The sequence below is a fragment of the Brassica napus genome, chromosome C3 (assembly GCF_020379485.1).
Source record: "Brassica napus cultivar Da-Ae chromosome C3, Da-Ae, whole genome shotgun sequence".
Taxonomy (NCBI): domain Eukaryota; kingdom Viridiplantae; phylum Streptophyta; class Magnoliopsida; order Brassicales; family Brassicaceae; genus Brassica; species Brassica napus.
Window position 1 is genome coordinate 73212212 of NC_063446.1, and position 21927 is coordinate 73234138.

The window sequence follows — 21927 nt, forward strand, 5'->3', positions numbered from 1 at the left end:
TAATACGTTTATATATTATAATCACATCTACAATCAAAAATCATATTTAGATCTGTCTAATTATTTTTATTGTTTACAATGGTAATTTACAGATGTAAGAGAGAATGATGAGCATCGTTAACATTGTGTTTACGAAGGTCCGCGTAAGAACAATCAAGACTGGAAGAGTCAGTGTGGTCCTCCTAACTTCCCACCAATGACTATTGGCTTATGTCAAGCCAGTCCTAGAGGCCACGGCAACATTTGTTGTTGTGCCAAAGATTAATATTCTCTTTCTCAAAAAAAAAAAAAAGATTAATATTCTCCCATCAACTATAATCCTAGAATTTTTTGTACTTATATATTATTAAATTTTAATAAGTTCCAATGTTTAAGCAGAAAACAAAAAAGTTTACTTCATTTTTGGATTTCAAAATTCATCTATATATATAAACTTAATCTTATGTAAAGTAGATCTTTGTTATTCACCATTTTATAAAATAATTGAATTCTTAAGTAACTGTTAGGAATTTTATATTGAAGTTAATCCAACTTATAAAAATATATAAGAAATATGGATTGAAATGGATTAATCTTTGAACAGATAAACGGAATTTTGAGTTGAACATTTATGACTTTCCGAAAGTGTTAAGTTTGACATTTATGATCAATCTAACTTGGTATGTTAGATTTAGTTATTTTAAAATTTCATAATTATTTGTAAGAGAATCGATAAGAGAAATTCTAATTAAATTAAATATTTTAAATTCCATAACTATGTCAATACAAAATAAAATTCATTTCAACTCAATAATATGACGAGGAAGTTTTCCTACACCTAGCCTCTTTTGCACGTGCGGACTTCACCTTGACCATTTCATTAACCATAAAATACGCAACGAGGTCTTAACCATGAAATAAAATTATAATTTTTCTGGTATAAAGTTGCCTTACTTGCACCGGGATGATTATCTTTCCGAGAACACTTAACATATAATATTTTTAACTTCATATAAAAATCTCTATACATATGCTAGCGACCTACTACCTAATCTTGATGGCTGTATCGTTGTTGTTGCTCTGAAGCAGACGTGTTGATACAGTTGCCAAGATTATTAGCGAAACTTAGCATCTCATTATGAGACATTAACGGTCTTAACCCCAAGAAATCTCTAGTCTCTCCTCCACTGTCGTCCACCACATCGTTCCTCTCATCTCCGGCGTTAAAACCACCGTCGAAAGCTTCTTCAACGCCGTCATGATGATGAGCATGATGATTCATCATATAGTAGTCTTGAAACCCGAATCCAGGTTCTGAAGGTGACGTCATCATCGATGCAGCCATTGTAGTTGTGATCAGCTTATTATAGCTCGACTTCTCGTCTTCCTCTGGAGTGGTTGTTGACTTTGAGGGACCCATTTGAGCTGCTTTCTGGAGCAAAGCTGTGGCTGACATAGCCGGAGATGGGTGCTGGAAGTTTGCTGAAGAAGAAGCAAGAGGGAAGTAATTAGCATTGTTGCCATTAGGGTTAGGGTTTGATGAGATGAGCCAAGGAGGGATGTTGTGGAAGTGATGATGTGGCTCTTCTTGCTTCATAGGAAGTTCATCATGACCATGGGGATTGTTATTGTGGCTGGTGATGTTTTGTGAGGAGGAAGAGAAGTTTATGTTGTGTTGAGTTTGATGAGGAGAAGAAGATGGGATTAGAATAGGGTTTGGTATGGCTCTTGCACTCTCTTCTGCTAATGCATCACAAAATGCTCTATGAGTTATGAAGCTATCCCTCCTGCATATATTCCACAAAACATCACAATTAATTGAAGTAAAAACTGCTTTCAAATAAATCAAATAAACAATACGATTTTGTGAGGTTTTGTAGGTCCATGAAGCATGTTGTATTATTTGTGGGGGTGTGTCACGTGTGAATAACAAGATGATAGAACAAGAAATAAATGTAAACCGTACAAAAATTCATATTAGGACTGAAAAAAAAAATATTTTTTTTTTGTAACACTAAAAAAAAAAATATATATATATATATATATATATATATTTAACAAGTTAAATTAAAAAGAAGTACCATAATAATAAATAGTTGTTTAAATGAGATTCTTTGAGCTACTTAATTAATTTTTACCTTTGTCCTATTCAAAATTAAATGAAACTACTCATATACTATGTGTCACTCATTATCACATTACACCACACATCTTGTCTTCTTCCTTGTAGATAACCTTAGACTTAAATATGAATGCACAAGTTTCATCAAATGCATCTTTGATAAAATAAGAAAAAAACATATGAAATTAAATGTTGGTTTAATTTTACCTAGAAAAGAGAGTTCCACAGTCGCATTTGTATTCTTTGGTGCCACAAGTCTTAGCATGAGCCTTCCAATCTGATTGCACCGCATACTTCTTCGAACACTTATCGCATTTCCATTTTTTCTCGCCATGTTTTCTGAAGAAATGCTTCTTGATTCCTGTCAAGTCTCCTAGAGCTCTTGATGGATGATGATGGACACAGTTTGGCTCGGGGCAGACATAGACTTTCTTCCTTATCACGTCTTTGTTTGATCTTTGTTTAAGCTTCCATGGTAGATTGTGTCCTCTCTTGTGAAGCTGCAAGTTCTGGTCTCTTTGAAACCCTTTGTTGCAGATCTCGCATATGAATCTGTTTGTTGCCATTAGTGTTTTTGGTGATAAAGCCAACACTTCTGCTTCTGGGTCTGAATAAAAAAAATCAGGAAAAACACCAAAAATGAATTATTAAGACAAAACTCAAACCGGTACAAACAATATTCGTTTTATTTGTTGAATTTATATATAAAAAATCTTAAAATTAACCTGGATTGCCGGGTTGGTTTCTCTTCTTCTTTTGAGATGGTTGTGGAGCAAGACACTGTTCTTCCTGTTGCTGATTTGGATTAGTGTTGTAATGAAAGTTGGAGCCGCTAGTCTCAGTTCTGTTTCCTGAAGACACACTTGCACGATCTCCTGAAGCTGATGTTAGATTGGACATGTTTTCCTCCACTTGTTGTTGTTGATGATGATATAACATATCTTTGTTCATCATCATCAGTATTAAAACCTTAACAAGAATTAATAAAACAAAAAATTTCAGATCTCTGTATGTAATTAGTAAAAAGCAGACAAACAGTAGTGGGAAAACTAGCAAAAAGAAGACTCAAGCAGAAACATCCAAGAAGTTCTTGAAACCCATATATAATTATATAGCTTTTTAAATTAAGCTTTCTTGGTTGGCTTCAACCCAAGAGACAAGCTTTAGCTTATGGGAAAAATCAAAAATAATAATAAGACCCAAAGTCCAAGTTATGTCAAGAGAGAAAGTTTGTTTGAAAGCTGAACATAAGAACCAGAGTTTTGTTCTTGTTCGTTTCAAACATGAACAAGAACGCTTTTAAGGCTTGCTTTTTACTAACAACACTCCAAAGAAACATTAACAAACAACAAGAGCACACAACAATCAATAACAAGATAAGAAAAAAAAAGCAAGAAGGAAGAAGGAAGTAAATCCACAATACCTAGAAGGAGAGGGGAGAGAAGAGAGAGATTGTGGACAAGAGAAGAAACTCTATTATCTTTCTCTCTTTGTGTTATATTTGAAGCTTATAAATTCGGAATTTAAAAGAAAATAATAATAATAGCAATGGGGAACCCTACTGCTAATGGAAAAAATAAATTACTAATAATAATTTACAGCTTACACAGAAGCACAGAGCAGCCTGTCCTTTTAAATTATTATCACCGTTTTTCATACAATATGGTTAAAAATATTGGGAAACTGTTTTTATATAATTTTTTTTTGTTTTGATAAAGAAAGGTGGGCCAAATTTTTATATATACTTTCTCGCACAGTTGTGTGAAAAGCTTGCAGAAAGAGGATTGTAAGTTTGTACGTTTCTCGAGATAGTGAGAAGACATGTTTGAATTCGCTTTCGTGCATGCACTCACTATTAATAATTTTTATTATTTCAGTCTTCATAATTGTACTGTGTTTTGTGGATCATAATCTGTAATTTATTGGTTTCTACTTTTGTAACAACATTGTCAAATCATCTAAAATTACAATCATGTTTTGAATATTGATGTGTGTTGTATAAAATGAACAAAAATTTGTACTCCCACTCCCATGTTTAAATATCTTTTTTGTTATTGAACAGTTTTTTTTATGATTTCCGTGCTATAATTTTGAGTAATCCGATGCCAAAAAAAAATAAAAAAAATTTGAGTAATCTTGATTGACTTCATAATTAAACTGTTACCTTGAAAATATTATCTCTATTCCAAAAATTATACTTCCATTCATAAATATAAGATATTTTAGTCAAAACACACATATTAAAAAAGTACCACTATGAATTAAAAATTATTCAACAAATTACAAAATAAACTATTAAATATAAAGGTTAATTTGATGAATGATCATATTGAATAAAATACTAGATTTGTAGTAAAAAGTAAAGAGAAATAGGACAAAAAAAAGGAAAAAAGGATAATATGATTAGTTGGTGAAACATTTTCTTTTTTGTTATAAGATCAAATTTTCTTAAATATATTTGGTTACATAATTTTGATAAAATAAAAAATTATCTAAAAACGCCAAAACATCTAACATTTTGAAATATCAAAAAAAAATTCAAAACATTTTATATTCGAAAACATAATGAATATATTTTTGAAGTTATTAAAACTTGTTACAAAATAAAATATTTATAGTTTAATTTTCTTTGTGTTTGTTATATGTGAATATTTTGAAGTTATGATCAATTTAAAATATGAAAGAGTATATAATATGCAAACAAATTCTTTTATGGTCAATTAAATCTCAGGCATCACGAAACCTCAAACTTTAAGACCCTGACAAACAGAGAATGGTTTTTTTTTTTGTAAATTACAGTACTATACATGATTGATTCATTGATTAAAAGGGGGAAAGGTTCACTTTTCTTTTTTTTAATTGGGTTCTTGAGGATTTTTCATGTTAAAGGAGAAAATATAACTGAATGATTAACTATGGTTCAGTGGACGCAAAAATTTATTCAGTGACACATGCCCTAACCTACTTTATATATACATCGAGCTATGGACACAAATCATTGACACTTTTTGCATTTTTAAAAATTATAAACTATACATGCGTAGACCATGGTCGGTCCAGGGGCGTAGACTAGACACCACTACACTCCTTATCTTATCAACGTTTTAAATAAAATCAAATACTGATCAAAACTTATTAATCATCAATGCTGTTATGGTGTCCTTATACGAACCTCTTTTGTCAACCATTTTACGAATTTAGTCCATCTTTTATACATGGTTGTTAATGTCATAAGTGAGCTATATATAGAAAATGAAATAAAATTCGTTTTCTTGATGGAAGAAATTATATAAATGTCCACTCACATCAAAGCGGCGTTCTCTTTCGTGACACCTATGCATCCATAATCATGTGAACTTCTTTCTGATCATAAAAGTGTAATACTATTTGTAATTAGACGTTATACATAAGAGATCGGAGTTGAAAACAATATACAGAGATTAAGATACACAATAATTTTAACAAGAGTTTTCTTGTTTGCATTAGACAATACATTACAAAACATGTGACGCTGTCTCCAAACTTCGCTTTAGATCGTGTTTTTATAAGAAAGGTCCAAAGTACATATGTTAATTATCTATAAAATGTGTTTTTTGGTTATATATATTATCTATAACATGCATGTTTTTGTACCAATATATAAATTTGTTGAACCAACATGGAATGGAAATCTGCAAACATCCATTTTTTTTTTTTGAACAAATACTCATTGCATTACGATAAAGGAAAAGTTCAGTCTACAAGAGCTGCAGGGGAAGGTAAAGACGATAAAGCTGCTTTTGCCATAGAGTCAGCTTGAGAGTTTGCTAAACGCGGAATAAACACATAAGAGATAGAGTCGAGTAAGTGAGACATGACATGAATGTCGTGGAGCACTCTTCGTAGAGCCACATCCTGTCCTTGAGTCTTCAAGAGCAAAATCAGGTTCTTTGAATCAGAGTTAACAATAAGTCTGCTAACCCGCAAAGTGACTGCAGTCTCAACTGCAGCTTTAACCGCCATAGCCTCGGCCACCAGAGCCGAAGGAACAAAGCGTCGGTTTGAAGAGGAGCATTCTGCGATGGAGTTCTCAGAATCTCGTAGTAGCCACCCAAGTCCACAATTTCCTGTTGCTGGATCCCACGCTGCATCAGAAAAAGAAGACCAAGTCGCAGAGTTAACAACATGTAAACAAGGAGCCGAAGCACCAACCACAACGCGTGGTACAGAAGGCATTGCGACAATTGTCTGAGCTGCCTTCCAAGCTCGAGCATCTTTAACCACTTTCAGGATTGTACTTTCCTCAGAGAAGGATTTATTTTCAAAAACCAGTTGATTCCTGTTAGTCCACAGGAGCCAAAGGATCCAAGGATATAAAGGTGTGCTTCCTACTCCTACCGGTTGTAGAGAGATCATCGTGCGGCATTGTTTGAGAAGGGACGCAATAGTAGTGATTCCATGAGCCACAGGCTTAAATAAGCAGGGCGCTAGGTCCCATACTTTAACCGCAAATGGACAGGTTAAGAACACATGAAGTTCTGTTTCGTGCTCTCCACATCTCTTACATGTTGGGGCCACCTTTATACCTCTAGTGGCTAAGGCCGCACCTACTGGCAAAGCTCGGCTAGTAGCTTTCCATAGAAAGTAACGGATCTTCGGTGACGTGTCCACTTGCCAAATACTTTGTTTCCAGTTGAAGTCTTGTGTTATTTGATCCCCGTTGTTGAGCTTTGCCACTGCATATCCTGATTTCGTCGAGTATTCTCCGGAGGTGTTAAGTACCCAGGCCCTTTCATCTCGCAAAAACGCCCTACTTGGAATCAACTTACGGATCTGCTCCTCATACTGAGGTAGAGTGTTTCGTATTGCTTCTGTATCCCATTCGTTTGATCCTGGGACAATGAGGTCACTCACTCGCCATGATTGTGTAGCTTCCGTCGGTGGCCCTATTGGAGATAAAGGCTCAGTTGTAGATAGCCATGGTTCCCGCCAAATGCAGACATCAGAACCCGATCCTAAAGCCCACCCTAATCCTTTTAACAGAAGGTCTCTCCCCACCAGAATACCGCGCCATCCATGAGACACACACGATGGAGGCTGGGCCTCTAAGAACGATGTGTGATTGCAGTATTTTCCCATCAGAGTTCGCGCTAACATGGAAGACGGGTCCTTGAGAATTCTCCATGAGAGTATTGCCAGCATTGCATCATTGAACTGTTCAATCTCCCGAAAGCCAAGTCCCCCAGCATTCTTAGGTTTAGTGAGAGTTTGCCATGAAACCCAACAGATCTTTTTTACCTCTGGGGATGCATCCCACCAAAACCTAGTAAGAATGGATTGGATCTGTTTACACAGCGATAGGGGGAGCTTGAAACACGACATTGTATATGTCGGCATAGCAGACAGGACTGATTTTAGAAGAATTAACTTCCCAGCGCCTGACAGATACCGAGTCGTCCAGCTGTGAGCTCGTTGTCGGATCCGATCCACCAGGGAGGCAAAGATATCTCGTTTCTTCCGGCTAAAATTTTCCGGTAAACCCAAATACCTGCCCATTCCTCCCTCTCCTCTTATCTGGAGTTGTTCCCGGACTTGACGCTTTGTAATTCCCGGTGTTTTCGCTGAAAAGGTAATAGTTGACTTATCCAAGTTGATAAACTGGCCCGAAGCTTCTTCATATCTCCTCAGTATAGCCACCAGCGTATCACAACTCCTAGGATCCGTTCTACTAAAGAACATCGTATCATCAGCGAAGATAAGATGGTTTATTGCCGGGCTGTTGCGAGCCACCTTGACGCCTACAACATCTCCTCTTAATTGAGCCTTCTTGCATAGCCCCGATAACACCTCCGTACATAGTATGAAGAGATAGGGAGACAGCAGATCTCCTTGTCGGATTCCTCGGGATGGATGCACTCTACCTTGTGCTGCTCCATTGATTAAATAGGAGTATGAGACGGACGTGACACAGTTCATTATCCACGATATCCATATCTCATGGAACCCAAAGCGGACAAGAACGTTACGTCGAAACTCCCATTCAATACGATCATACGCCTTGCTCATATCAGTTTTAATAGCCATGCTACATCGAACTTTGGCTCCCGAGTGTTGAAGATAGTGCAGAATCTCATGAGTAATAAGTACATTATCCGAGATCGATCGGCCTTTGACAAAAGCTGACTGATGGTCTGAGATTAACCCCGGTACCAGTGGCTGGAGTCGTCGAGTGAGCAGCTTAGCGATGATCTTATAATGGGTGTTGCAAAGAGCTATTGGTCGATAGTCAGCCACCTTTCTCGGACTCGATATCTTCGGGATGAGCCTCACATGCGTATCATTTTGTCTCGGGTCTAGGAGCCCGGAAGAGAAGAACACCTGGATGTCTTTTGTAACTTCATCACCAATGATATCCCAGTAGGCTTGGTAGAAGGAAGCCGAAAAACCGTCTGGTCCTGGCGCTTTGTCCGGATTGATTGAGAACAGAGCCTCTCTAATTTCAAGTGCAGTCGGTGGAGCGATCAATGTCTGATTCATCTCAGGGGTTACAAGTGGAGAGATCCCGTCTAGGACCACCTGAGAGGATTGAGACATTTGTGTTTCAAAGATTTGGGAGAAGTAGGCAGTGATGCACTGAACGATCTCCTCCTCCTTGTATACTGCTCTACCCCGTGAGTCTTCAATGACCGCAAACTTGTTAATAGCTCGTCGACCTCTTGTAGCCGCATGGAAGAAACTGGTGTTTCTATCCCCACTGTTCAGCCATTGCACTCGACTCCTTTGCCTCCAATATGCCTCCTCCTCTTTGTAAGCAGACTCCAACGTTGCAGTGAGCGTACTGATCAGACCATCGTCGGGGTTGGGGTTGGAGAGAGCCCCTTCAAGCTCCTGCTGGGTTCTCTTTATAATCATGTTACTATTTAAATTCTTCTCTCGAGTCCATTGCATAATACCATATCGAACGGCTGCGAGTCTCTCCACCACTGAAACATTCGGTACTTTACCCCACTGATCATCCACCAGCTGTCTAATCTCCGGTTTCTCTTTGAGTCTTCTATCAAATCTGAATAGTCCCTTCTTTCGTCGTCTTTTAACATCAAAATGAATAAGCACAGGTCGATGGTCCGAACCTTCAAACCGAAGGTACTCACATCGTCCTGCAGGAAATCTCTCAAACCAAGAACAGTTCGCCATGGCCCGGTCCAGTCTAGACTGGATGAAATGATTGTATCTGGTTCCTCTCCATGAGAGATGATTCCCAGAGTGCTGTAAGTCCCATAGTCCCATTTGCGAGACAAAGCTCCGGAAGGAAAGGAATGAACCTTCCCACCGAGCAGGGCCGCCTACCTTTTCTGAATTATCTAGGAGATTATTGAAATCTCCTGTCAACAACCACGCATCATCTCGTTCTGCGCCTAGTTCTGTTAGTTTGTTCCAGAACAGTGGCCTATCCGCCGGGTTGGGAGCTCCATAGAGAAAGGAGACAAAACTAAAAGTCCCATGTGCCTCAATTCGAGTATCAATAATGTTAGGAGAGGAGTAGAGAATATCAACCTGAATGTCGTCTCTCCATGATAGCGATAAGCCTCCTGCCAATCCAACCGGAGGCACTGTGAAGTGGTTGGTAAGATCAGTGTTCCTGAACAGTTTGAACACCGCATCATCTTGGTTCTTTGTCTCCATTAGGAACAAGACTGGCGGAGAAATTCTCTTATGGAATTCTCGGATCCGCTGGACTGTCAAGGTGCTCCCAATCCCTCGACAGTTCCAGCTAATGCATGCTAAGGAAGAGGTGTGTGGAGGGGCTGAAAATCCTTCTCCCTCCGATTAACTGCTGGAATTAATCTCACAGCCGATGTTCCTGACTGTGTCTTCCTCGGGCCCCTTCCCCCAGCTGTAATGGCATCCAGCATCAGCTTTCTGCAGGGGGAGTTGTGCGTCTTGGTGATGCGTCTCTTCTTCATTGCTACTCCGTGGCTGGGGCTACGTAAAGTACGTCGTCGCACTATCCTTTTTCCAGCTGCTTTCGTAGACCAAGCGGGGTGAGTTGGTAATTCACTGGAGTCTTTAGTATCTTTCGTAGTTTTCGATAAGAGTGGCCCTAAGCGTAGGGAAACGTGGACCCTATCCTCGCTGAGAGTCATCTGCAAACATCCATATACGGTTGTAGTGAACCCAATACAGAAATATGCAAATTCATCGATAAAACATGGTTTATTTATGAAACTCTTTATTTATTCACAAAACATAGTTTTTTTCTAATTTCACAAAACATAATTCACTATTAGATAACTAAAAAATTCATCAATATCAAGGCATGATTAATCAAGATTCGAAAAAAACCATAGGTCAATAAAGATTACATGTCTACGTCTCCACGTCAACAACGCGTGGCTCCGCATTTTAAAATCTTGATATCTCGACGTACGAAGAAAACTATATAGTACATTGTAAAACAAAGCCTAATTTTTTATTTTTTTATTTAAATCAAGAAACCCCATCATGTTTAGGTTTATATCAAACGTAGGTTATCGTTGTATAATCACTTGGGGCTTGATAAAAAAAAATCGGTTAAACATGTTTATCAAAAAATCAAAAGGTATGTGGAAATAAGAATAGGTAAATAACCGAAGCAGGATAATACACGAGCTGATATAGCTAGGAAAGACAGAGTGGACCCCCGCACATGCGACGAAAGTAAAACAAAAAGGCCTGTATAATCTGCAAAGATTTAATTTATCAAATTAAACTTGATAAACTTTAAAAATTATTCTTTTTTTTTCATAGCACCTAATTTTTCATCGACGTCATTTTCGACCTTTAATCAAAAAGACTTATAATAGTCATAATAATTATTAAGAAGTTTGAATTCCATTTTCTTTTTCCTTAGTGATAATTTTGAATTTTGATTAAGACAAATGGGAACATAAGGAGCACATGTTATGTACTTCTACATTCTAAATGATATTGTCAATTTTGTATTTTCATTTATTCCTAAAAAATACATTTAAGCGATGATATATAATTACATTAATTTTCTTACTTGTAATGGTATAACATTATTTACTGCAACTATGGAGAGGAATCTCATACTTACAAGACATTAGTGAAAGTGACATGTCGGTGAAGCCGTAGAAGACCAGAAGGACACGTGTTCTCGTATAATTAGATTGTACTCCTCAAGCAAAGAGTCATCATTGGGTTTGACTCCTCTTCTAATTCACACAAGCGGTCAGACGAACTTTCAGACACCCGTTCCCAATGTTTCCGTTTCGGATCTCCTTGAAACGTCTTCGCTCTTGGTCCCACTACCATAACCGGTTTTTATAACCCAAAAATTACCGGTATGCATATCGTATATTATCGGACCGGGAGTTTTGGATTACTGATCGGTTTTAGGGGATACCTAATAATCACTAAACCCATAGGTGATTTAAGGGGGGTGTATTGCCGTATTGGAGAGACTTTGGAGTGTTTTATTTTTGGCGGGCTTTAGGCGAGTTTTGAAATTAATCGGGTGATTTTGATGAACCTTAAAAAAATATAAATTAAAATCTGTAGATAGTTTGAAAATATCTGTTATAAATTCTAGAGTTGTTTAGATGATTTGAGTATACTAGTTCTTGTCAATATATTTTCTGCTTACATACTTTGCTTTTAGGTCTTTCTACCTATGACCTCTCTACCGTATATGCATATAGAAATTAAGGTTTTGGCCAATACTAGCATATTAGGATATATATATATATTACCAACAGTCCGATACTAATATACAGAATGAGTGAAAAACAGAACAAGAGTTGCTAGTACTACTATTTTAAAGATGGAGAGGTAGTAAATTCTTTCTCTCCACCAAGTTTAAAGAACCGGCAAAGCTATGTGCAGTGGCAGCTTCTATGTCGGCATCACTACTGATACATCCACCACCTGTTCTGGAACCTATACCACGTCATATTCCTTCTAATTAATGTTAAAACGTTCTCAAAACAATGTAGATGCATAGACAAATGACGCACTTTATAGCATTAAGAGTTCATAAAAAAATAATCTAGAAGCATGAACAATGTTACAAGGAACCCACTGTTTCTCTATTTCAAGTTTTCAAAGCATGAACAACCGGACCAGATAATGGCTGAGGCTATCCAGTAACCAGTTTCTGTGTAGGCTGGTAGATAAAGGTAGCTCAGGATTTAATATATCTATAGAAACATAGAGTAAATGGCATGTTTGGTGCGAAGTAGACATATATCAAAGATTACAGAAGTCAAACCTTCGACGGAACTGAGAAACATCACTCTGCTTGTAAACTCTCTCCAGTAACTTCATATACCCCTTCCTCCTTAGATACAAAGAGAAAAGCTAGTCAACAATGCTCCAATAAAATCCCACCATGTAAGATTAGAACTAATAGTAGTATACTTCCAAGCAATGGAAGTTACGTCTCTGTCTCTTCAGTTCAAAAATCCAATAGTGTTATCAAACATTAAAATCAATTGAAAAAACTTGAATTTTTAGCTTACCTTCAAGCAAGTTGAACTCATGCTTCTATCCAAACCCCAACCGATCGTGGTCCTTGTTTTGCATCACATACTGCTCAAGAAGCCATGTTTTGCATCATATACTGCGACTTGGTTCGGTTTAACAAAACAGTTTAGTTCCCATCTTTCATTAATCCCCGGATGAAAATGAAATATGGGATTAATAAATCTCATAAATTTATCACTAATTCAACTTGTGAAGGCCACCCATTTACAGGCTGGGAGGAAAAACAAGAGAGATGAGAGAGATGGCTAAAGAAGAATTTTAAAAGAACTGGTTCATCGTTTATGAGATTCCGAGTAGAGAAAAAAACAGCTCAGTGTGATCCAAGGTGTCAGCTCAAATCATCAATTTATCTACTGTAAATTAACGGTGGTGAAAGATTTTAGGAAGAAATAAATCGAACAGAGAGATGAATGACAATATTCCTCAAGAATGTTTTTTTTTTTTTAATTTCTCTTCAAATACCACCTATAGAAATGTTATTCTAACGAAGATGTTTTTAACTATAAAATGATGTAAAGTCTCTTCAAATCCTTTTTCACAACTTTTTTTTGTAAATACTGTTTAGCTTTGAATAACAGTGGATTTCATACGGTTTTCATAAATGATTAATTGAATAACAGAGGATTTTAAGTGAAGTTTGCTAACTTTGCACAAACTCCTTATTGAATAAGACATGATTTGAAACTTTTTCTGAAAATCATTAGTTAAATAACAAGGGATTTTAACCAAATCCCACAATCTTTTTGAATCCTAATTTCAATACACCCCTTAGAGTTTTTGCTCAATAAATTTGAGAACTCTAATTATTGCTGGGCTTCAGTCTTTCTATTCATGTAGAGACGGGAATGTTAGTGCTTGGCTTAACCGTCTCTCTACTAATAAATGACATCGTTTTTGTTGCTGACTCAACTGAAGGAGATAAAAAAAGTGGATGTGACTGCACCGAGTTGGACCGACCTTCAAAAGACATATACTCAGGATGTTACATTGGTTAAGTTCGGTTTTGGGCCATTTACGTGGTTTTTGAAGACCTTTCTCTTGGGACTTAGTTGTAACAAAACATCACCAAAACTTGGTAACGATTAGATTAAGTGGATTCAATGTTCTAAAACATTTTCAAAGATACAGCTATATATATAAAGTTTATTTTAAAGATGATAGTTTATGCTTGGCCTCCTTAACCATTATCTCTGTTGAAGAACCACTTGAGAACCCCAGCTTCTGCATTATTTCTTCTAATCTCTTGCCGTTTGCTAGATACAAATAGCCAATCTGAGAAGTTCAACAGAGTTTATAAGGTTAAATTTGTATTTACACTTGTTGAGTTTCAGATTATGAACAACAAACTTACAAGTGTTTCCAATGACGAGGCCTTGTTATAAACCGCAACACCAGCACGCCTAGTTGACCGTGTTTTAACCGAGCCTACGTTTTTTCCCCACCGAAGTATCTCTCTGCACCAGAAAAAGTTCTCATCAGATCGATTTAATATATAGTATAGCCAGAGAACTTAGTGTATAGCATGTGATTCAAACAATCATATGATGGAAAGATGGTAGATAGAACCACTAAATAACGGTGTTTTGCAACTGACCTTTCATCTTTAGTTAAGAAATCCTCATCAAGGAGCTTATGCAGCAAAGCATACTGAAGGGGAAGACACAAAGAACAGTTTAGGTTAAACAAGAACAAGAACAATGACAAAAGATACCAACGCTGTGAGAAGAACCATGCTAATTTACATTTTCAGGCTTAAAGTGCTTGCAAACCGATATCAAATGTGTAACAGAGATACTGGAGGAGTGAACATGTTAAACAATATAGCGTACATACACAAGAAGACTAGAAGATAAAAATAAAAAAACATACTTGTGCTTCACATCGCACCACTGCTCGAACACGGTCGTTATATTCTTCAATACTCAGTGGAGGGAAAAGAAAATGGCGACGAGCGTATATCTGCACAAAGCCAAAGAGAAGATGGTTAAGTAACTTGGAAGGAGTATCAACAGAGTTACTCTCCTAATCCTTTAAACACAATCACATTGACACTCTTGCATTTTGACAAAAAACTTGTCTAAAATCACAAAGCACAGGCTCATAGTGACACTCTTAATGCTATAAACACTAAAACACTATAATCATCATATGGTGACAATCTTAATGCTATAAAGAGTAACATATAATATCACTTGATATTATTGCAACCTAAACAAGGATTAAGATACAAAAACTTGTAAAAAAATCATAGTAACTGTCAACATGAACATGATTATATTCCGACATTCTTGCATCCCAAAACAACAATGTTTTTGTACAAGAACTTGTCTAAAATCACAAAGCACAAGCTTATAGTGACTATCGTAGTGGTATAAACACCAGCATGATCATCATTCGGTATTCTTGCATTCTAAACAAGGATTAAGTACAAAACTCTTGTCTAAAATCCAGATAATGACTGTTAAATTCTCAATGCTGTAAACACTATCATTCTTCTGACATTCTTGCATCCTAAAACAACAAGGATTAAGTACAAAACTTGTCTAAAATTATAGTAACTGACAGCATTTTGTCTACCGCCACAAACTCAGTTAATAACATGGAATGAGTATCAACAAAGTCACTGTCTTAATGTCGGAAACACAATCATTTAGACATTCTTGCATCCTAAAAAAAACAAGGATTACAAAGAACTAGTCTAAAATCACAAAGCCCAAGCTCATAGTGAGTATCTTATTGCTACAAACACTAACATATCCATCATATGATATTCTTGCATCCTAAAACAACAAGGACTAATTACAAAGAACAGACTTTTGTCCTAAACTACCTAAACAACATCTCATAGATTGGAGCTAGAGGACTAACCTCGTAGATGGAATCGCCTATATAAGCTAGCGAGGCAGCATTGAAGACGGATCTAGGCTTCTTCACTTTCGGTGGACTTGGAAACCATTTCTCATATCCAACACAACTATCTTCATCATCACCTATTCATAATAAAGCAGAGACATTTAGTAACAATGATAACACTTCCGGATAAAGGAAACCTAAAGTCGTTACCTTTGCTTGCGGGACGTTTGAGCAAATCAGAAACGGAAACGCTAGTAGTTGTCAAGACTGTCACCGCCGGAGAAGACGATGGAGGAACGAAAGAGGTAGTAGAATTAGGGTTTATCTTGACGTTACGCGGCGCATTGGGATTGTAACGGAGCTTAGGCTTCGTAGTATCTAAAGCAGCTCTCACCAGACTAGAGCTTACTGATACAGTCGCCATTTTTTTTTTTAATTCTATCTCTCGGCTCTTCTTTTTTTTTTTTTTGTTTATTTTGCTTTCAGTTTATGACAGTGATAAAATACTAAGGCGGTGACACTCATTTGTCCACGTGGCGAATTATAATTCGTCTTTTGTTTAAGTTTAATCCAAGCCTCCGGTAACTTTAGCAATATGAGCATCGTCTTTCTCTCCGATTTGTAAACGACTATTGAGGCGGTGACGTTCATTTATCCACGTGGCTTATTATAATTTGTCCTTTATAGACTTTAATACAAGCTTCCTGTAACTTTAGCAATACGAGCATTGTCTCTCTCTCTCTCTCTCCTTTCTCTCGATTTGTAAAACCCTAACGACTAGATTTGGGCTCCTTAATCGGAGAAATTGGATCATGAGTCGCTACGATAGCCGGACCGGCGACTCCACCTCCTACCGTGACCGTCGAAGGTTAGTGTTGTTTGCTTTGCTCCAGCTCGATTGATTTTGATCAAGCTCGTACGTTAGAGAGAAACTATAGTCTATTATCTGTGTGTTAGGGAAGAAGGAGTTTGCTTCATTTTTAAATTTTGCTTTTTTTTTTTCTCGTAGTGACTCAGGGTTTGGTGGAGCTTCAGCATACGGAAGCTCAGCTAGTAAAAGGGAGAGTAGTAGTGTTGGCGATGAGTCTCCAAAGAAGCCTGATTTGGATGGTTTGACTCCTTTCGAGAAGAATTTTTATGTTGAGTCTCCCTCTGTGGCGGCTATGACGGAGGCGGAAGTGGAGGAGTATCGAAAGAAGAGGGAGATTACTGTTGAAGGTCGTGATATTCCTAAACCTGTCAAAAGCTTTCGTGATGTTGGCTTTCCTGGTAAGTTCTCTTCTGTGTACTAAAGAGTCTTAGGTGTTATCATGGATGTGTTCTGTTTGTTTTGTAATAAGAGTTTCGTAATGTTGGGTTTCCTGTGTAAGTTCTGTTCTGGACTACAGAGTCTTAGTTGTATCATGGATGTTCTGTTCGTTTGTAACAAGAGTTTCTTGATTTCTTGAAGAGTTTGTAATAAGCTTTTTTGATGTTGCCTTTCCTAGTAAGTTCTCTTTTGTGCTAAAGAGTCTTAGGTGTATCATGGATGTTGTGTTTTTTTTTTGTTATAAGAGTTTGATGATGTTGGGTTTTCTGGTAAGTTTTATTCTGTTCTGTTCATCTGTTAAGAGTCTTAGGTGTTCTGTTCGTTTGTAATAACAGTTTTCTTGATGAGTTTGTGATAAACTTTCTTGATGTTCGGTTTCCTGGTAAGTTCTCTTCTGTACTAAAGAGTCTCATGGCTGTTCTGATCGTTTGTAATAAGAGTTTCTGATGTTTGGTTTCCTGTTAACTAAGTTCTGTTATGTTCTGTTCATCCATAAAGAGTCTTCGGTGTTCTATTCGTTTGTAATTAGAATTTCTTGATGAGTTTGTGATAAGCTTTCTTGATGTTGGGTCTACTGTTAAGTTCTGTTCTGTACTAAAGAGGCTTAGGTGTATCATGGATGTTTTATTCGCTTGTAATAAGGAGATGTTCTGTTGTTGAACTTCCTGGTAAATTTTGTCCTGTTCTGTTTGTAATAAGAGTTTCTTGATTTGTACATGATTACATCTTGAGAGACTAGCTGAGCTTAGGTGTATCATGTATGTGTACTGATAAGAGACACTTGATTTTGTCCCAGATTATGTTTTGGAAGAGGTTAAGAAGGCTGGTTTTACTGAACCTACACCTATACAATCACAAGGGTGGCCAATGGCGTTGAAGGGACGTGATCTCATTGGCATTGCTGAAACTGGCTCTGGAAAGACTCTTTCTTACTTGCTACCTGCCATAGTCCATGTGAATGCTCAACCAATTTTAGGTATCGCCTGATGATCTGCTTGTGAAGTTTTCTCCTTTTTTTGTTCTTGTTTGATGTAAAGTTGTAATTTTTTTACCAGCTCCTGGAGACGGCCCAATAGTCTTGGTTCTTGCTCCTACACGTGAACTGGCTGTGCAGATACAGCAAGAAGCGTCTAAGTTTGGTTCATCGTCAAAGATTAAGAGCACTTGCATTTACGGTGGTGTTCCAAAAGGGCCTCAAGTGCGTGATCTCCAGAAAGGTGTAATTTCTCAAACTATTAGCTTTTCTTGTTCATTGTAGAATCATTCTGATGTGTGTGATTATTGGTGTATGAATTTAGGTGTGGAGATTGTTATAGCTACTCCTGGGAGGTTAATAGACATGATGGAATCGAACAACACAAACTTGCGGAGGGTTACGTATCTTGTTTTGGATGAGGCTGATCGAATGCTGGATATGGGGTTTGACCCTCAGATCCGGAAAATTGTCTCACATGTTCGTTTTCTTACCTCTGTGTCACTCAGCTAATATATTGTGTACTTTAGTCGCTTTGTCTTTACAAATGTTTTGAAACCTGTGTGTGCAGATTCGGCCAGACCGTCAAACTTTGTACTGGAGTGCTACTTGGCCAAAGGAGGTGGAACAACTCTCTAAGAAGTTTCTTTATAACCCATACAAAGTAAGAGACACTCTCTCTTTTCTTCTTTTCATGTGTTTAGCTGTCAACAAAAACTTAGCAAGCTTCTTTTGTATTAAGTGCAGGTGATAATAGGTTCTTCAGATTTAAAAGCTAACCGTGCTATCCGTCAAATTGTTGATGTCATCTCCGAAAGCCAAAAGTATAACAAGTAAGTCTTCTTACCTATTATATTCTCTCTCTCATCTCACTAGTAGTCATGGACATTGTGGTAAAACATAAACTGTTGTGGCCTTTTTTACAGGTTGGTGAAGTTGCTTGAAGACATAATGGATGGAAGCAGGATTCTTGTCTTCCTTGACACCAAAAAGGGCTGTGACCAAATCACTCGACAGCTTCGCATGGATGGTTGGCCTGCTTTGTCAATACATGGTGATAAAAGTCAAGCCGAGAGAGATTGGGTTCTCTCGGAGTTTAGATCAGGCAAAAGCCCTATAATGACTGCTACAGATGTTGCAGCTCGTGGATTAGGTACTAATGCTTTCCCCTCTGTCTGCAGCATCAACTCTCTCTGACAAGCTAATAAACCCTCTCTTGTTTTTGAACAGACGTTAAAGATGTGAAGTATGTGATAAACTATGACTTCCCTGGATCACTGGAGGATTATGTTCACAGGATTGGACGAACTGGTAGAGCTGGGGCCAAAGGAACAGCTTACAGTTTCTTCACAGCTGCAAATGCGAGATTCGCCAAAGAGCTTATCAGCATACTAGAAGAAGCTGGACAGAAAGTGAGCCACGAATTAGCTTCAATGGGTCGCAGCACTGCTCCTCCTCCTCCAGGTCAGTATCACCAGAAACAAAAACAGTTGTGTTTTGGTTTCACTAAATAATACAAAGGTTTCTAATCTCTGGTATGTGTGGTTTATGATGTGGAAACAGGGCTTGGAGGATTTAGAGACCGTGGAAGCAGAAGAGCTTGGAGCTGATCTCTCTGTTTATGTATGTGTTATTGGCTTTTAGGGCTCAGTGGTTTTCTTTTTATTTCATGCCTCACTCTCTTTCTGAAACATTTGACATTGGCATCAAAACGTTAAACGTGTAAGATAACATTTGATCCGATGGTATGCTTTGTGGTTAAGAACAAAACCAAAGATTTCTAATTTAGTTTTTGACAAATCAACTATTATTAGTTCTAAAAAAATATTGGCAATATAGTTTACTTTCTTTTTCTAATTTGCTCAGTGATATTAGCAAATTATAATCAAATTACGTCATGCATTATAATAAAACAAAAGTGACATTTTTAATAACCAAATATGCACAGATGTGTTGAAGACGATGGGATAGAAGAAGTGAATTTGACAATAATTTTTGAAATAAAGACCTATCAGATAATAAAATCAAAATTCTATTATTGTTATTTTCCACAAAATAACTTTTTTTTAATACAAATTGTGTGTTTATGTAGCAAATTCACGTTAAGACTTTTAATTACACATATAGTGAAATCCAAATGCTTTGGTAATGTAATTATGAAACTAATCCCAAAAATTCAAAATTTAAGTATTTAAGGAAGAATTTTTTTTACATTTCTTTCTCTTGTTGTATAAAAATCATTTAATTTATTAAAATATAGTTTTTTACTAGAGCAAAATTTTGGTGGTAGAAATGATTAGAGTAATCCATAAAAATGCTACTAAATAGCTTGACAAATATGAATTTTAAAACTAAACCGGAAAATAAAGTGAAAAAAAAGAAAGAAAATGTGTGAAAGTCACACAAGTAAATCCATTGAGTGGAGAGGAAGAAAAAACATAAGACATTACATTTGCGAAGAAGAAGAAGTAAAGAGCCTCGGAGAAATCGAAATCGAAATCGAAATCGCAATGAGTGAAGAAGGTCCCAAGCTTTTCACTAACAAACCCAAGAAGAAGGGTAACTGATTCAAATCCCTAATCACGATCTCACTCCACGAATCTTTCATATGATTTGAGTTGCTGATCTCTCCTTTCGATTGATTCAGATATCATCGCCCAGCTGAAGCACGTCAAAGCCAACGGAACCACCGCTCCACCATCGAATCCCGCTGCAGCGGCGGCGGCGGCTTCGTATACGATGGGCGGTGCTCCTCCTCCACCTCCGCCTCCGAAGGAATCATTCGCTCGAAGGTACAAATACATGTGGCCGCTTCTCCTCACCGTCAATCTCGCCGTCGGAGGTAAAAATCACCCCTCCAAAATTAGGGTTTAAAGGTTTAGGGATTTGCGTTTCTTCGAGAGCTTAGAAATTGATAAAGCACAAAGCTTTACTAAACCTTTATCTGAATGCCTGAGCTTTTGATTGATGTTTTGATAGATCTTTCAGTTCCTAAGTTCCATCTGTTTACTCTTTTACTCTTTAAGGTTTAATGTGTCAATGGAGGGAGGCATAGATGATGATCTAATGTAGTCATGTCAGTGGAGACAGAGATGATGATGATAAGCCTTGTTTACTGTCTCTAGTGATAAACAGACTTTGACTCATAATACTTTTATAGCTTTGTTTGTGGACAAACTTTTCTCCCATATCTCATTAGGTCCAAACTTTTTCTAAAGTGCGAAATCAACCTATCAATTGGTAGGCACGTAAGATTATTACATTGATACCTCTGTTCATCAAGGTTTGTTTCTTGAATCGTTTTTCTATTTTATTCATGATATTGGAAATACTAGTTTCATTTGACTCGTCCATTCAAATATTTGTGGGCTGTGTGATAAGCTGTACATATATGTGTTACCTAGATTTTACATGCCTTCACAGAGACTTTCATGACTTAGTTTATTGGTGGTTCTTGGCCTTACTATTGCTTTTGCAGGTTACCTTTTCTTTAGGACTAAGAAGAAGGACATAGAAGAACCTGCAAGTGAAGAGATAGCTGCTAAATCAGGTTCAGTCGCAGCTCCTGTTACCATTGAAAATCCTGTGTCTTCTGCTGTGGTGGCTGAGCCAGTGGTGGTCAAGGCACGTGAGCCAATACCGGAGAAGCAACAACGTGAGCTCTTCAAATGGATGTTGGAGGAGAAAAGGAAAGTAAAACCGCAAAACGCTGAAGAGAAGAAGAGGATTGATGAAGAAAAGGCGATTCTGAAACAATTCATAGGATCCAGAACTATTCCTACTCTCTGATTCAGTTTCAGCTTATGTTGATTTGGTTTCTGTTCTTATTCTTGTGGATGTTTTGCTTTTGGAGGAAGCAAAAGAACAGTTTGAATGTTGAAAGCAGTAACTTTGGGGACTCATCCTTCATCGTTCCAATGTTAGGTCTTGTGTTTCTGTGGATAATTAGAAAAGAGGACTGGTGGAAATATAGCTCTTCAATCTTCATCAAAATCCTTTTTTTTCTTAATACAAAATAATACTCCCTCCGTTTTTTTATATAAGTCGTTTTAGAGAATTTTTTATGTTCTAAATTATATGACGTTTTCGGTTTTTTATGTAAAATTTATTAACACTTAATGTTATATGACCAATGAAAATATACCTTCTATTTTATTATTGGTTGAT

General features: G+C 37.1%; 4 protein-coding genes across 4 annotated transcripts; 2 read left to right on the forward strand and 2 right to left on the reverse strand.

Moving 5' to 3' along the window:
- Positions 1–885: 885 nt before the first annotated feature.
- Positions 886–3694, reverse strand: LOC106415977 (protein indeterminate-domain 7). The gene is made up of 4 exons (XM_048751457.1): positions 3525–3694; positions 2827–3070; positions 2309–2708; positions 886–1766 (listed from the first exon to the last, which is right to left on the reverse strand). Exons 2-4 carry the CDS (start codon positions 3056–3058, stop codon positions 1028–1030), a joined length of 1371 nt encoding a protein of 456 aa, XP_048607414.1. The 5' UTR covers positions 3059–3070; positions 3525–3694; the 3' UTR covers positions 886–1027.
- A 9980-nt stretch (positions 3695–13674) lies between these two features.
- Positions 13675–15957, reverse strand: LOC106415588 (mini-ribonuclease 3). The gene is made up of 6 exons (XM_013856339.3): positions 15689–15957; positions 15494–15615; positions 14495–14584; positions 14220–14272; positions 13977–14079; positions 13675–13897 (listed from the first exon to the last, which is right to left on the reverse strand). The coding sequence occupies exons 1-6, from the start codon at positions 15900–15902 to the stop codon at positions 13769–13771; spliced, it is 711 nt and encodes a 236-aa protein (XP_013711793.1). The 5' UTR covers positions 15903–15957; the 3' UTR covers positions 13675–13768.
- A 198-nt stretch (positions 15958–16155) lies between these two features.
- LOC106415586 (DEAD-box ATP-dependent RNA helicase 20) lies at positions 16156–19564 on the forward strand. Its single transcript, XM_013856338.3, has 10 exons — positions 16156–16346; positions 16488–16747; positions 17584–17763; positions 17843–18004; positions 18086–18240; positions 18332–18424; positions 18508–18593; positions 18687–18913; positions 18991–19224; positions 19324–19564. Exons 1-10 carry the CDS (start codon positions 16291–16293, stop codon positions 19368–19370), a joined length of 1500 nt encoding a protein of 499 aa, XP_013711792.1. The 5' UTR covers positions 16156–16290; the 3' UTR covers positions 19371–19564.
- A 541-nt stretch (positions 19565–20105) lies between these two features.
- LOC106411789 lies at positions 20106–21662 on the forward strand. The gene is made up of 3 exons (XM_013852611.3): positions 20106–20319; positions 20408–20602; positions 21239–21662. The coding sequence occupies exons 1-3, from the start codon at positions 20148–20150 to the stop codon at positions 21547–21549; spliced, it is 678 nt and encodes a 225-aa protein (XP_013708065.2). The 5' UTR covers positions 20106–20147; the 3' UTR covers positions 21550–21662.
- The last annotated feature ends 265 nt before the right edge of the window (positions 21663–21927 follow it).

Bases quoted from the DNA above. Each gene is read 5' to 3' on its own strand.
- LOC106415977 (XM_048751457.1), bottom strand. From the start codon at position 3,058: ATGATGATGAACAAAGATATGTTATATCATCATCAACAACAACAAGTG. The intron at 2,709-2,826 runs GTTAATTTTAAG...TTTTTTATTCAG, and splicing joins AAACCAACCCGGCAATCCAG to ACCCAGAAGCAGAAGTGTTG. The intron at 1,767-2,308 runs GTAAAATTAAAC...GAATATATGCAG, and splicing joins TGTGGAACTCTCTTTTCTAG to GAGGGATAGCTTCATAACTC.
- LOC106415588 (XM_013856339.3), bottom strand. From the start codon at position 15,902: ATGGCGACTGTATCAGTAAGCTCTAGTCTGGTGAGAGCTGCTTTAGAT. The intron at 14,273-14,494 runs GTATGTTTTTTT...CTTCCCCTTCAG, and splicing joins TGGTGCGATGTGAAGCACAA to TATGCTTTGCTGCATAAGCT. The intron at 13,898-13,976 runs GTAAGTTTGTTG...TGAACTTCTCAG, and splicing joins CCTCGTCATTGGAAACACTT to ATTGGCTATTTGTATCTAGC.
- LOC106415586 (XM_013856338.3), top strand. From the start codon at position 16,291: ATGAGTCGCTACGATAGCCGGACCGGCGACTCCACCTCCTACCGTGAC. The intron at 18,241-18,331 runs GTTCGTTTTCTT...CTGTGTGTGCAG, and splicing joins TCCGGAAAATTGTCTCACAT to ATTCGGCCAGACCGTCAAAC. The intron at 18,594-18,686 runs GTAAGTCTTCTT...CCTTTTTTACAG, and splicing joins GAAAGCCAAAAGTATAACAA to GTTGGTGAAGTTGCTTGAAG.
- LOC106411789 (XM_013852611.3), top strand. From the start codon at position 20,148: ATGTGTGAAAGTCACACAAGTAAATCCATTGAGTGGAGAGGAAGAAAA. The intron at 20,320-20,407 runs GTAACTGATTCA...CGATTGATTCAG, and splicing joins TAACAAACCCAAGAAGAAGG to ATATCATCGCCCAGCTGAAG. The intron at 20,603-21,238 runs GTAAAAATCACC...TTGCTTTTGCAG, and splicing joins CGTCAATCTCGCCGTCGGAG to GTTACCTTTTCTTTAGGACT.